The sequence below is a fragment of the Hoplias malabaricus genome, chromosome 1 (genome assembly GCF_029633855.1).
Source record: "Hoplias malabaricus isolate fHopMal1 chromosome 1, fHopMal1.hap1, whole genome shotgun sequence".
NCBI classification, from domain to species: Eukaryota; Metazoa; Chordata; class Actinopteri; order Characiformes; family Erythrinidae; genus Hoplias; species Hoplias malabaricus.
The window spans coordinates 10,132,676-10,147,661 of record NC_089800.1 but is presented as its reverse complement, the minus strand read 5'-3'; the positions used below and the strand labels follow the sequence as shown (position 1 = coordinate 10,147,661).

Below are 14,986 nucleotides of genomic sequence, written 5' to 3'. Positions count from 1 at the left end.
GGACTTCTTCTCTTCTCAAAGCCTGGATTTTCTTTTTGTGACAGAGACTTGGATTGGTGCTGGTGAGTACAGTGCTCTCGTTGAACTTCTGCCGGCTGGCTGTGGTTATTTTAATACCCCGCGGACGTCAGGTCGGGGAGGAGGAACGGCGACTGTTTTTAAAAATAATTTTAAATGTAAACAGCGCACTGTATCACCCTCATTTTCCAGTTTTGAAGTCACTTTATTTGAGGTGGGCCGCTCTGACCCGGTGCTGTGTGCTGTCATCTATCGACCCCCTAAATACAATAAGGATTTCATAAATGATTTTTCTGATTTTTTGGCGGGACATATGCCGAAATATGATCGCATCCTTATCGTCGGGGACTTTAACATTCACGTGTGCTGTCCAGATAAACCGCTGGTGAAGGACTTTGTTAACATCATTGACTCTTTTAATTTAGTGCAGTATGTGTCCGGGCCCACACATGAACATGGACACACCTTAGACCTTGTTCTGTCTTATGGGCTGTCTGTGTTAAATTTAGAGATCCATGATAGTGGGTTTTCTGATCACATGCCTGTTTTATTTGATGTTGTTTTCTCCTGTGCTGCTTTTAAACCTTGCGCTCCTGCTCGGCTTGGTCGGAGTTTTAACTCTTTCACTGCCGGACAGTTCACCTGCGCTTTCGACCAGCTTTGTCCTCCTCCTGACTCAGCCTCTGTTAATACGGAGGAGCTCAGCTCCTGGTTTCACTCCTCCTGCCGAACCATACTGGACTCAGTGGCTCCATTAAGAACTAAACAGCCCAAAGTTAAACCTGAGCCCTGGTTCAATGACCAAGCGCGTGCAGCAAAGCAGAAGTGTCGCAGAGCTGAACGCCGATGGAAAAAGGATAAGCTGCAGGTTTCATTTCAAATGTTAAAAGACTGCTGGCGTTCTTACCAGAGCACCATCAAAGAGGCTAAGAGAGAACACTTGTCAAATATTATTATGGCAAATTGTCATAAGCCACGTGTGTTATTTAAAACCATTGACTCTGTTCTTAAGGCCCCTCAGCCTGTCTGTTTGGAAGCATCTCCTGACATGTGTAATGACTTTCTGCACTTTTTTATTGATAAGATTGTTACTGCAAGAGCTCTTATCACAGCTCCTGCTGTTGACCCCTCTGACTCTGCCCCTTGCTTGGCTGTGTTTGATAGGTTTGAGCCGGTGACTCTGTCGCACTTGGAGGATGTGGTGGGCCATTTAAAGCCCTCAGGTTCTCCTTGTGATGTTTTGCCTCCTCACTTTCTTAAAGAGATTTTTCATACTCTAGGGCAGCAGGTTCTGGCCATTATTAACAGCAGCCTGTCTTCTGGTGTTGTTCCTGTGAGTTTTAAACATGCTGTAGTACAACCCCTGCTCAAGAAACCTGGCCTCGACCATACAGTATTGGCTAATTATAGGCCTATTTCCAAGCTGCCTTTTATTTCAAAGATCTTGGAGAAAGTTGTTTATGCTCAACTGAAATTATTTTTGGATGAGCATAATATTCTGGAGGTTTTTCAGTCTGGTTTTAAAACCTTGCATAGTACAGAGTCAGCGTTGCTCAGGGTTTTTAATGACATTCTCCTGGCCAATGATTCTGGGGACCATGCAATTCTTGTCCTGCTGGATCTAACTGCTGCTTTTGACACAGTGGATCACAACATTTTAGTTTCCCGCTTGCAGCATCTAGTCGGCATTTGTGGTAGTGCTTTGGACTGGTTTAGGTCCTATCTGACGGACAGAACTTTGTGTGTGAGTTTTGCTGGCTCAGAATCCTCCTCAGCTCCCCTATCATATGGAGTTCCACAGGGCTCAATCTTAGGACCCCTCCTTTTCTCACTTTATCTGCTCCCATTGGGCTCTATCTTGAGAAAACATGGCATTGCATTTCACTGTTACGCTGACGACAGCCAGATATATGTCCCTTTAAAGAAGAAAGATGCTTTCTCAATTAAACCACTGTTGTTATGTCTCAATGACATTAAAGACTGGATGGCTTTAAATTTTTTACATTTTAACGAAAACAAAACAGAAGTGATGGTGTTTGGTCCCAGTGGTCCCTGTGAAGCCCCTCCAGTTGATTTGGGCCCCTTGACTTTGTATGTGAAGCCAACTATCTTAAATTTGGGTTTTAAGATGGACAGTGATTTTAAATTGGACCGCCAAATAGGCACAGTAGTTAGGTCCAGCTTTTTCCACCTGAGGCAGCTGGCAAAGGTGAAGCCAATTCTCTCTTACGAGCACTTTCAAACAGTAATCCATGCCTTCATCACATCCCGATTGGATTACTGCAATGCACTGTATTTTGGAGTCAGCCAGTCCTCCCTCAGACGTCTCCAATTGGTGCAAAATGCTGCTGCCCGACTCTTAACGGGATCACGTAAGAGGGAACATATCACTCCCATTCTGGCCTCTCTCCACTGGTTGCCTGTGCATTTTAGAGTACATTTTAAGATTCTTTTATTTGTTTTCAAATCTTTAAATGGACTCGCCCCACCTTACCTCACTGAGCTGCTACACCCCCACGTCTCTGCTCGGTGCCTCAGGTCAGCTGATCAGCTGCTCCTGGAGGTGCCGAGGTCAAAACGTAAGCTCAGAGGAGATAGAGCTTTTTCAATTGCTGCGCCGAAACTGTGGAATAGCCTACCATTACAGATTAGGCAGGCTTCTTCACTTTCGGTTTTTAAAACTTATCTTAAAACCCATTTTTATTCCTTGGCTTTCAACTCAGCATGAGACGTTTGTTTTCTTTTATTAATTTTATTAGTGTTGTTTTTATTTAAGTTATTTATTTTTCATTATTGGTTATTTTATTTTGTTTTAGTTTGTTTTATAAACATCTTTTGTACAGCACTTTGTTTTAACTGTTGGTGTTTTTTAAAGTGCTCTATAAATAAAGTTGAGTTGAGTTGAGTTGAGTTGAGTGTTTCTAATAAAGTGGCCGATGTGTGTAAGTGTAAGATAGGTGTTTCTAATAAAGTGGCCGGTGTGTGTAAGTGTAAGATGGGTTTTCTAATAAAGTGGCCGGTGTGTGTAAGTGTAAGATAGGTGTTTCTAATAAAGTGGTCAGTGTGAGTAAGTGTAAGGTGGGTGTTTCTAATAAAGTGGCCGGTGTGAGTAAGTGTAAGGTGGGTGTTTCTAATAAAGTGGCCGGTGTGTGTAAGTGTAAGATGGGTGTTTCTAATAAAGTGGCCGGTGTGTGTAAGTGTAAGATGGGTGTTTCTAATAAAGTGGCCGGTGTGTGTAAGTGTAAGATGGGTGTTTCTACTAAAGTGGCCGGTGTGTGTAAGTGTAAGATGGGTGTTTCTAATAAAGTGGCCGGTGTATGTAAGTGTAAGGTGGGTGTTTATAATAAAGTGGCCGATGTGTGTAAGTGCAAGATAGGTGTTTATAATAAAGTGGCCGGTGTGTGTAAGTGTAAGATGGGTGTTTCTAATAAAGTGGCTGTTGTGTGTAAGTGTAAGATGGGTGTTTCTAATAAAGTGGCCGGTGTGTGTAAGTGTAAGATGGGTGTTTCTAATAAAGTGGCTGTTGTGTGTAAGTGTAAGATGGGTGTTTCTAATAAAGTGGCCGATGTGTGTAAGTGTAAGATAGGTGTTTCTAATAAAGTGGCCGGTGTGTGTAAGTGTAAGATGAGTGTTTCTAATAAAGTGGCCGGTGTGTGTAAGTGTAAGATGAGTGTTTCTAATAAAGTGGCCGGTGTGTGTAAGTGTAAGATAGGTGTTTCTAATAAAGTGGCCGATGTGTGTAAGTGTAAGATGGGTGTTTCTAATAAAGTGGCCGGTGTGTGTAAGTGTAAGATGGGTGTTTCTAATAAAGTGGCCGGTGTGTGTAAGTGTAAGATGGGTGTTTCTAATAAAGTGGCCGGTGTGTGTAAGTGTAAGATGGGTGTTTCTAATAAAGTGGCCGGTGTGTGTAAGTGTAAGATGGGTGTTTCTAATAAAGTGGCCGGTGTGTGTAAGTGTAAGATGGGTGTTTCTAATAAAGTGGCCGGTGTGTGTAAGTGTAAGATGGGTGTTTCTAATAAAGTGGCCGATGTGTGTAAGTGTAAGATGGGTGTTTCTAATAAAGTGGCCGGTGTGTGTAAGATGGGTGTTTCTAATAAAGTGGCCGATGTGTGTAAGTGTAAGATGGGTGTTTCTAATAAAGTGGCCGATGTGTGTAAGTGTAAGATGGGTGTTTCTAATAAAGTGGCCGGTGTGTGTAAGTGTAAGATGGGTGTTTCTAATAAAGTGGCCGGTGTGTGTAAGTGTAAGATGGGTGTTTCTAATAAAGTGGCCGGTGTGTGTAAGTGTAAGATGGGTGTTTCTAATAAAGTGGCCGGTGTGTGTAAGTGTAAGATGGGTGTTTCTAATAAAGTGGCCAATGTGTGTAAGTGTAAGATGGGTGTTTCTAATAAAGTGGCCGGTGTGTGTAAGTGTAAGATGGGTGTTTCTAATAAAGTGGCCGGTGTGTGTAAGTGTAAGATGGGTGTTTCTAATAAAGTGGCCGGTGTGTGTAAGTGTAAGATGGGTGTTTCTAATAAAGTGGCCAATGTGTGTAAGTGTAAGATGGGTGTTTCTAATAAAGTGGCCGGTGTGTGTAAGTGTAAGATGGGTGTTTCTAATAAAGTGGCCGGTGTGTGTAAGTGTAAGATGGGTGTTTCTAATAAAGTGGCCGGTGTGTGTAAGTGTAAGATGGGTGTTTCTAATAAAGTGGCCGATGTGTGTAAGTGTAAGATGGGTGTTTCTAATAAAGTGGCCGGTGTGTGTAAGATGGGTGTTTCTAATAAAGTGGCCGATGTGTGTAAGTGTAAGATGGGTGTTTCTAATAAAGTGGCCGATGTGTGTAAGTGTAAGATGGGTGTTTCTAATAAAGTGGCCGGTGTGTGTAAGTGTAAGATGGGTGTTTCTAATAAAGTGGCCGGTGTGTGTAAGTGTAAGATGGGTGTTTCTAATAAAGTGGCCGGTGTGTGTAAGTGTAAGATGGGTGTTTCTAATAAAGTGGCCGGTGTGTGTAAGTGTAAGATGGGTGTTTATAATGAAGTGGCTGTTGTGTGTAAGTGTAAGATGGGTGTTTCTAATAAAGTGGCCGGTGTGTGTAAGTGTAAGGTGGGTGTTTATAATGAAGTGGCTGTTGTGTGTAAGTGTAAGATGGGTGTTTCTAATAAAGTGGCCGGTGTGTGTAAGTGTAAGGTGGGTGTTTATAATGAAGTGGCTGTTGTGTGTAAGTGTAAGATGGGTGTTTCTAATAAAGTGGCCGGTGTGTGTAAGTGTAAGGTGGGTGTTTATAATGAAGTGGCTGGTGTGTGTAAGTGTAAGATGGGGCTCGGCCCTGATGTGGTCAGCACCTCCATTACGGCTGGAGTGGTGGGTCAGGGAGTGGAGAGTGTCTTTCAGAGAGAGAGAGAGAGAGAGAGAGAGCGAGAGCTAGTGACTCTCATCACAAGCTCTATTCACCTCTGCTCTCACACACACCAGAGCCCACCGCTCAGACGCTGTTAAAGCCACTTAAGGGGTAACTTTCAATGTTTCCAAACCATTCACCAGGTTGTGCCTCTTATTTATTGTTTCTCTTTTGAGGTCTTTTCTCTGTTGAGTGCAGAGTCCTTTCAATGGCCACTTTATTAGAAACACCTCCCCTGTTCCTTTAATCGCTGACCAATTTCAGTTTCTGTCAGAGCCCTTCTCTTAGAGCTGGATGTCTTAGTTGGTGGACTATTCTCAGTCCAGCAGTGACACGGAGGGGATTAAAACTGCCAGCAGGACTATGGGGGTCCGGTGGGGCTCCTGAGAATTAAAGAACAGGGTGAAAGGGGGCTAACAAAGTATGAAGAGCAACAGATAGACTACAGTCTGTGATTGTAGAAGTACAAAGACCACCTGCATGGTCAGTGGAGCTGATGTTAACACTCTGACCTTTTAGTGTACGCTCCAGGGGAATGTGGACAGTGAATTAATATAAATATATAACAGTAAGTATTTCTGAACCCGTTGTGGTCCTGTTCTTCCACCACAAGCTTGTGATCAGTGCTCAGTTAACGACTGGGTGTTTCCTCCAGGGTTTTGGGCTTTGAGAAAACGAGACTCAAACTGCAGTTATTGGTTCTGTTACATCTAAGAGCTGAAATTATATTTTAATTCCCTCCAGGAGTATTGCTCTTATCCCCACACTGTGCTCCAGTGTATAGTGCTGATTTGTTTTTGGAAAACACAGTGAACTTCTCATGTTAATTTCTCTGGAGACTTTGCACGTATTTCTTCTGTGTTTTAAAGAAAGCCACGCTGGTTAACACCTCCAGCTAACGAAGAGTGGATACAGGGAGAGTCCTGAACGCTGAATTAACAGAATGAAGTGCCATATGGAGCCAGCGTTGCAACCAGCTTTTGTTTATTAAGGCTTTTATAGATAGAGTTGCACTCTCTGGGTTGAAAAATGCATGTTTAGTGTGTGTTTGGAGAGAGAGTTATAGCAGGTGATTACAGATTTAACATTTGGTATTTTTGCTCCTGGGCTCCCCCTACTGTTGCAGAGTGTAAATCATATTTACAGCACTGTCCTGAAATCAAGGGAGGGAGAGGAAGTTACATAGTGCAGTTTCTGCAGTGCTGGAGGGTGGAGTAGTACTGTAGGGGGACTCTGTTCTCACTCTTACAGTCCAGAGGAGCATCACAATGATTCTGAAGCTGAAACTTTAAGGTAAAAACACTACCTAGTGTTGCTTTAAACCGGAGGGCAAACAGTGTGCTCTCACCCAGATATGACCTCAGAGGTGACACACTGGGTTCCTCTCAGACCACAGATCTGCGGAGATTAGTGTTCTCCTTCCTCTAACGCCCTGAGTTCAACTCACAGCTGTGTCTCGTGTCGGAGCAGAATACAGCACTGACATTCCCACCTTCCAGCTTTACACTGCAGGGTATCTGTATGAGACTGGCTCAGCTGGGACACAGAATGTAACTTGAATGTGTGTGTGTGTGTGTGTGTGTGTTTGCAGGTAGCTATTGGAACGCAGCCTCCTTCAACACACCTTCGTCCTACCTGCACTTTTCCACTTTTCAGGGAGAGACGAGTGCAGACATTTCCTTCTACTTCAAAACCTCAGCTCCATACGGAGTCTTCCTGGAGAACCTCGGAAACACAGACTTCATCCGACTGGAGCTTAAATGTGAGTACATGAGTCTCTCTCTCTCTCTCTCTGTCTCTCTCTCTCTCTCTCTCGCTCACAGACACACACACAGGTTTTCCCTTCTTTGTTTCCCTTCTTTCCTCTCCTTTACTTGCCTCTCATCTTCGCTCTCCCTCTCCCCCTTTCGCAATCTTTCGATTGCCTTCCCTTTCTTCTCCTTTCCTCATCTCTCTGCACTCCTTTCTTTACTCAGTCTCTTTCTCCTTTAATCACTAACTGCCTCTCTCTCTCTCTCTCTCTCTCTCTCTCTCTCTCTCTCTGTCACGCACTGTCCCTCCGTCATATTCCCTCACACCTTCTTACTGTCCCTTCCACTCCTTTCTCCATTCCCACCTTTTTTCTTTCCTTCACTGTCTCTCAATTCCTCCATCATCTGCTCTCATATCTTCCGTTATCTCTCCTTTCTTCTATTGTCTCACTCAAATTCATCTGTTATTCACCTTCTCCTCACTAACCCCGAGTCTCTCTACACATCTACCTCTACATCTTTGCCTTCCATTCTCTGACTGCCACCTTATTTCTCTCTCTCTCTCTCTCGCTCTCTCTGTCTCTCTCTCACTCATTATTGTCCTGTAATGAGAGCCAGTATCAGAGTCAGCGAGTCTTTATTGCTGGGTACGACAAGCTCAGTGGGAATTTCCTCAGTCAAATAGCGCTTTTCAAATATTGCTTTTGTCGTGTGATGTATGTAAGAACATGGGAGAATATTCACAGAGGACCTGCTTTCACTGCGGTGTATTTATTCACCTGCTGGAGGCTGGACGTCCAGCAGAGAGACACACAGCTTCAGAAACACTGTCCGGACGTGAAGGAGACAGATCTGAAAGTGTTTGAAAGTGTGTGACCATGATTACAGCCAGTAAGTGACTTTTCCCACAGTGGAGCTGCTGCGGTGCAGCATTAGTAACAGTTACTGAAACATAAAAGCACATGAGGGTGGTGGATAAATACAGAATAATGGCTGGAGCTGTGTGTGATCGAAACTTGAGAGCAAAAAGTACTGCAATTTTTCAAGTTTCAGTGAAACTATTCAGCTCTGAACTGCAGCGGAGAAAAGACGAGAGGAATGAACAATAGAATAGAGTCTGATTATAGAGCAGAAAAGGATGAAGACTATAGTCGAGTTTGTGAGATAGAGCATGGGACAGCGTCTCTCAGTCAAGGTGTGCTACCACAGAAGAACCACAAGATTAAAACCACTGACACATGCAGTGATTAACACTAATGGTCTGGTAACAGTGCCCCCTGCCAGTGAGGGGAGAGTATGTCAGACAGCAAGTGATTTATGAAGAAATCACTAGTTCAGCGCATGTAAACATTCATTTATGGATATGGAGCACACCAACACTGTAAGACAAGATTTCCCAGTCATTTTTCTGTGGACTGCCCAACTCAGAAGACAACAACTTCGTCGAGTGCAGAGACTTTAGAATTGCCCCGCCCCCTCATCTGTGTCTGTCCAATCACAGCGCTGGACCTGTGTTTATGTGAGCGCACAAAGTCGAGGTTAAATGCAGACACAACATAGACACAACGAGCACGGAGAAATAAGAGCACTGAGTAAAAATAGAGAAGAAAAAACAGAGCGTCTGCTCCTCACTGCTGTGCACTCAGGGTCGGGGTGAACAGTGAGCGGCTTATTATCATTTAAAGGAACAGGCGCTGAGAGCAGGCGTCCTGAACCGGGCTGTTTAGACAGGGGGAGAATGCTGTGGGGAGGCTTGAATTTAGTGGGATTTTGGCCAAAGCAGGTATAAAAGATTTAAGGTATAAGGGGCTGGAGAGAGTGGAGAGGACACAGAGAACCTGGGAGATCAAAAGGCTGTTTTATTTTAAGTTCGTGGTGTTTCTGAGTGCTCCTGGGGCACCTTTTGAGGATGGAACAGCCTTTAGGATGGAAACAGGTATTTCCCTGAAGCTGAAAGATGATGGGAAGTCTTTTCTTCTCTCTCTCTCTCTGGATGGTGGGCCTTGGGTCTGGAGGACTGTTTGTTGTAGCCATGGCTGTGTTTGTGTGCACACAATGTGCCTCGTCATCTAATTTTTCACATTTTCCTCAAACGTGAGCCCTACCTCTCGAGGAGACGGACTTAAAACAGCCTGTAATTGCTTATAAACATCTGTTTACTGAGAGTGTCCCTTTTGCACTGGGATTACAGAGGGGGCGGAATAACGGAGCTCCGCAGACGATGTCCCGAACCCACGGAGAATGAAAGGAGAGAAAAGGCGGGAGTTTGGGAAATCTCCCTCACGCACATTTCCCGGCTCCAGCCCTTTCTCTCTGCCACACTGTTTACCGCACAAAAGATAATCCAAATCCGAACCGCACAAAATACACGGTCTCAGGGAAATCCTGTGTTGCGCACAACGCCGGCTTATTTTCTAAAGTGCTCCATTGTCACAGTCCTCTTTTTTCCCCTCCATTTTTGCGTGGTGATGTCAAATGCAAATGTCTGCTATTCATCTTTTTTTTCTCCTGGTTTCGGTCTATTCATACGCCCTTAACGTGCACAGAGGACAAAGAGTGGTTCAGAGTAGAGCACAGGGAAAGCCAGCGCTGAAAGGCGTAAGAGCCGCTGTATTGAAACACAGTGTTTATATAAACCTCTCAGCTCCAGAATAGACACCATTGGGAATGGTCTATCTCCTACTCCCTGGGCTCTGTACACAACACACACACACACACACAAGTACAGTCGTCCTTTCTCTAACCTTTCCTTAAAAGTGTCTAGCACTTCACATATAAAATGTTATGATTTACATTAAAGGCATAGTTCACGATTATAATCAAAAAACACTTTTTATAAAATTCAGCAACCGTTTGCTGCTCTCCAGTTGGTTTAAGCTGGAAACCAGTCTAATGTATTTAGTATGCTAATCTTTCTATGAGCATCTGCAGTTTTTTTAGACAATGGAGAGAACTACAAACATTGAAAAGCACAAACCAAAATGAGGATGTTGCTCTACTCCTGCTCCATAAGTGGGTAATCACTTAAAGTGGAATTGTCTCCAAACTCGGGAGATGGCTAACTGCATTACCGACAGAGCTAACTCGAACTACAAGTGAGTTTCTGTGGTAATTCACACAGTGAATAAAAACTTATAGTCATTATTTTTCCTCCTCAAACACACTGTTCCACCTTAAAAACAGTGGAGCTTAGAACTGCGTTTTTCCCCACAATCGTATCCCTTTAAGGGGACATTAAAATTGAAAATTGTCCCCACAATGTAAGTGTCACAAACTGATGCACACACACACACACACACACACACACACACAGAACACAAGGTCAGACACCCTTGGAAATTGCTGTGTTTATATTCTTTGCGTCTTAGTTTTAGAGGCTAATTCTTCACACTTACAAAAGTCTGTCTTAAAAGTTGGTTGCACTTTTCTGCTTCTCCACAGATTCAGATATTAAATAGTGTCTGGTAGCTGGTGTGTTAACATGGTGCACTTCAGCTGACACTGTTTATTACTGAATAATGTAAGAGCAATTATTAATGTGACAAGTGACTCCAAAAATTTTAAATGTTAGTGTTTATGGATGTAATGTGTGAGAGAGCAAGAAAGAGAGAGAGAGAGAGAGAGAGAGAGAGAGAGAGAGAGAGAGAGAGGGGTGGTGAGAAAGAGGGAGGCAGCAGTGTGTGTATTTGTGGAGGAGAAAGAAAGCAACTTTACTGCGTTCATTCATCAAACCTGTTCCTCCTCCTCCAACACGTCTGAAGAGTCAGGGAGTGAGAGTGAGAGTGAAAGAAGGAGAGAAGGAGGAGGAGAACTGAACGCTAGGGGAGAGATACTGAGATAGAGTGGGGGGATAATGAGAGAGAGGAGGAGGAGAGGATGTTGAAGGAAGGGTGGTGAGAGCGAGGAAGGTGGAGAGAGTGTGAGAGAAGAGTATCACTCAGCACTTTCAGTAGATGGGCATTCAGATGGAGAGAGAGAGAGGGAAGGAGAGAGATGATGATGATGATGATGATGATGAGTCTGGGTGGGTATACACAACTCTTCCCTCTAAAAGCTCATTTCAGGAGAAAGCACCTGCTGAGAAATAACATGAGTTCTCTTCTGTTCTCCCCCAAGGGTCCTCTGTAGACTCTGAGATGCTCTGATGATTGCTGAGAGCTAAAAAACCACACGCTTAGTTTATTTTTGTTTAGAGGATTCTTCATGCTTTGAGTGTTGTAGTGAAACTCTTATTTCATTAAATTTTCAGGAGCTGGACTAGAGGCCTTACACATTAGATTCACTGATTAAATGAAGATACATACTATATTTTATTATGCTTTTAATATGATGATTGTTTTGTTGCTATTGAATACAAAATGTTGAACTGAATTATAATGAGTTGTGTAATCATACAATTGCTTTTAAATATGTCTCTTTCAGTGGCTGTTCCTTTAAATGATAATGAGCCGCTCGCTGTTCACCCCGACCCCGAGCGCACAGCAGTGAGGAGCGCGGAGCAGATGCTCTGGTTTTTAGCCGTTTTAGCTGGTTTCTGCTCATTTCTCTTTCTTCTTCTCGGTTTCTCTGTTTTTACTCAGTGCTCTTATTTCTCCTCCCTCATTGTGTCCGTATTGTGTCTTGCAGTGTTTAAACGTGTCTTTGCGCTCTCACAAAAATGCGGGTGCAGCGCTGTGATTGGACAGATTCAGACAAGGGGGGTGGGGCAATTCTAAAGTCTCTGCACTTGATATCAGAAGTGGAGCAAAGAAGGGATATTTTTTCATAATATATCCCCTGTAAATAACTATTTATTTTAGCAACAACGTTTCATTAAATTTAAATCATAAAGAAATTGGATGCAATATTCACTGAAGGTTTGTAGATTTTGTAGAGTATTTCCTCTTCATAGCAGTAAGGAACATTAAACAAACAGAAGGAATGTATAGTTCTGAAAGTGTAAACCCCATGGTGGTCATTGAAGGGTTAATTAGCTTCTTAGGTCCATTACATTCTGCCTTTTGTGGACGATCATGCAGCATCCTTCCTGAGAGTGAGGGAGTAGCTGCTGCCAGTAGCTAATGAAGAGGGCCTGGAATTAGCTTGGCCGTCATTAGCATGGCGATGAGGCTACGCTGCATTAGCGCTTAGTGCCCCTCTCTCTGCCCAGAGTTTATTGGCTTTAGACTGGAGGGGATGTGACGGATGCTCAGCATTTCCAAGAAGGAGATCCGTAAACACGAAAAAGGACACGTTTCTGCGGTCCCAAGTCAGAGACTACAACAAAAACACACCCACTGCAAAAAGTAGGTGTAAAAATATGACCTTGATTGATATACTATAGGAATTGAGTGCTTCATGATGTATTAATATAAAATGTTGTGTTGTGTATGTATAATATATATTTTAAACATGGCCTGCACTTGTTCAGAGCTTATTCATATTTTCCAACTGCTGCATTATTTAGGCTGAATAATCAGAATTCTTCAAATGTTGAACAGACCTGCTGAAAGAAGTGGAAAATTTGGACGCACTTTTATAAATCCAGTGTAGTTCTACCCTTCTTTTCACTGCTATTGAAACACTGATGTATTTACATTCACGGATGAGGACAGTCAGGGGCCACTTCAAACATTTTGCAGCAGTGTCCCAGTGTTTAAACGATCCTGTCGTTATGCTCAGTACAATGTACAATTTTTTTTGTGACATCAATGTGAAAATTGGGTTGCGTTTTTGAATTGGATTCTGAGTTAAATCAGTGCAGATGGAAAATGCCTCTGTCTCACTGTCCCAGAGTACAGAGGCTTCTCAGTTAAGAAAATCTGGCGACTGATAGTTATCCAGATAAAAGGAAGATTAGTGCAGGCTGCAGCACAAAAAAATTGATCATGTTTTTTTATGCAGAATGATTGCAGTCTGAGATTTACCGATTATTTTCTCTGATATCGGTTAGTGCAGTTGTGCAGTAAAACCAGAGCAGATGAACTGGGTAGAGAAAGCCCACCGTGATGGAGGCGTCATGCCCTGCTTCAGGAAAAGAACACAACTAACAGCTCAAATAAGGCTGAGGTGTGTGTTTCCTGCCTTGCTGCTTCTGTTTTCTTCTGGCTAAGTAGCGGAGCTTTATTTTTCAAGACTGTTGGTGTCCTTAAAGCTTGTGTACAGTTGAGGCTGATAATGTGAAACTGCAGTAGTGTATCTGTGTGTGTGTTTGTGTGTGTGGATGTTTGTGTGAAGCTCTGGGAAGTCCAGCTGAGCCTCCACAGCTCAAACACACACAGAGACACACTCCAGCATCCCTTTAAAACTGGATATTTACTGCTGTGCATGAATCCGTCCTGAATGATGAGTAATCTGGAGCAGCTGCAGGCCGCTGGACGAGATTAGGAGTGTGTTTAGGCCGTGTGTGTGTGTGTATGAGGAGTCCTCTCTGGAGTCAGAAGATCACTGGTGAAATTGAACCTCTCCAGCTTTCTCCTGGCCTCCATTACAGCTCATCGATTCTGCCCTGCCTCTTAATCCCGCCTTCTCCTCAACTCTGCCCCAAAACGAGAGGCGGCCAAATCCACTCAGAGCATGAAATAAGGCCCGGCCTCTGCCAGACTGGGTTACAGCAGAGGGAAACTTCAGACTGAGAGTGTGTCTCTGGTTTTACATATTTTCCGGAACAAAAATGTCCAAACGGCAGGAAAAATCAGGTCCTGAAAAATGTGAAGTGCTTTTTTTTCCCCCTTTTAAGATTGAGATTGGGGTTGAGATTAGACTTCGGCTGATGGAGCCTGGTCATGGTATTAATACACACATTTGAAATGGTACAAAACCAAACCCCAAAATTAATGAAGATGCTCTATATCAGTTTACCAGTGACATGTGGAGACAAACTTTGAGGTTTATTTAAACTCACTTCTTTGGGAAAATGTTATTATATTTGACTATATTCATGGGAAATATTTATTATACTTTACTGTAAACTACACCGCGACCCTGAAATGGAAAAGCGGAAAAGAAGATGTATGTATGTATGTATGTACTTTACTGTAAACTAGTGTTTGTGTGAATGTGTGTGTGCCAGGCTGTGACTCACATTGTGGGGACCAAAATCTGTTTACAAGTACACAGTTTGAGGACCTGACTTACTTGTGGGGACCACAGACTGGTCCCAATATTGAAGTAATTATGTTTATATATAAGGGTATATTAATTAACGGTACTTAGATCAGTATTAAGGAATAAGACCTAAGCATTACTAAATGAATAAGTAAAGTCACTGCATTACCTAACCATTTTGTAAGGCTTATTATTGTCTGAAGTATTGTGAAACATTTTTATAGTTAAATTAGGGATGGACAATATTTCTATATACACAGTGTGTGCAGAAATATTAGGCAAGTTGTATTTGAGAGGATTCTTTGAACAACAACTTTGTTCTCAATCAACCCAAATGACTCAAATACCAAAGCTTAATATTTTTGGAAGTTGGAGTGGGTTTTTTTAGATTTGGAGGATTAGGAGGATATCTGTTTGTGCAGGTAATTATTACTGTGCCAAATTATTAGGCAACTTAATAAAAACCAAATTTATACCCATCTCACTTGTTTGTTTTCACCAGGTAAACCAATATAACACAAAATTTAGAAATAAACATTTCTGCCATTCAAAAACAAAACCAAAAACAAATCAGTGACCAATATAGCCACCTTTCTTTACAATGACACTCAAAAGCCTTCCATCCATAGATTCTGTCGGTTGCTTGATCTGTTTACGATAAACATTTTGTGCAGCAGCCACCACAGCCTCCCAGACACTGCTCAGAGAGGTGTACCGTTTCCCCCCCGTAGATCTCACATTTTATGAGGGACCA

General features: G+C 42.8%; 1 protein-coding gene across 1 annotated transcript in view; it reads left to right on the top strand.

Moving 5' to 3' along the window:
* Nucleotides 1-14,986, top strand: part of cntnap2a (contactin associated protein 2a) — a 355,408-nt gene that overhangs the window by 287,660 nt on the left and 52,762 nt on the right. Inside the window, exon 16 of the mRNA XM_066646476.1 lies at nt 6,987-7,157. Within this exon, the coding sequence (XP_066502573.1) occupies nt 6,987-7,157 (171 nt within the window). The remainder of the gene's footprint in view (nt 1-6,986; nt 7,158-14,986) is intronic.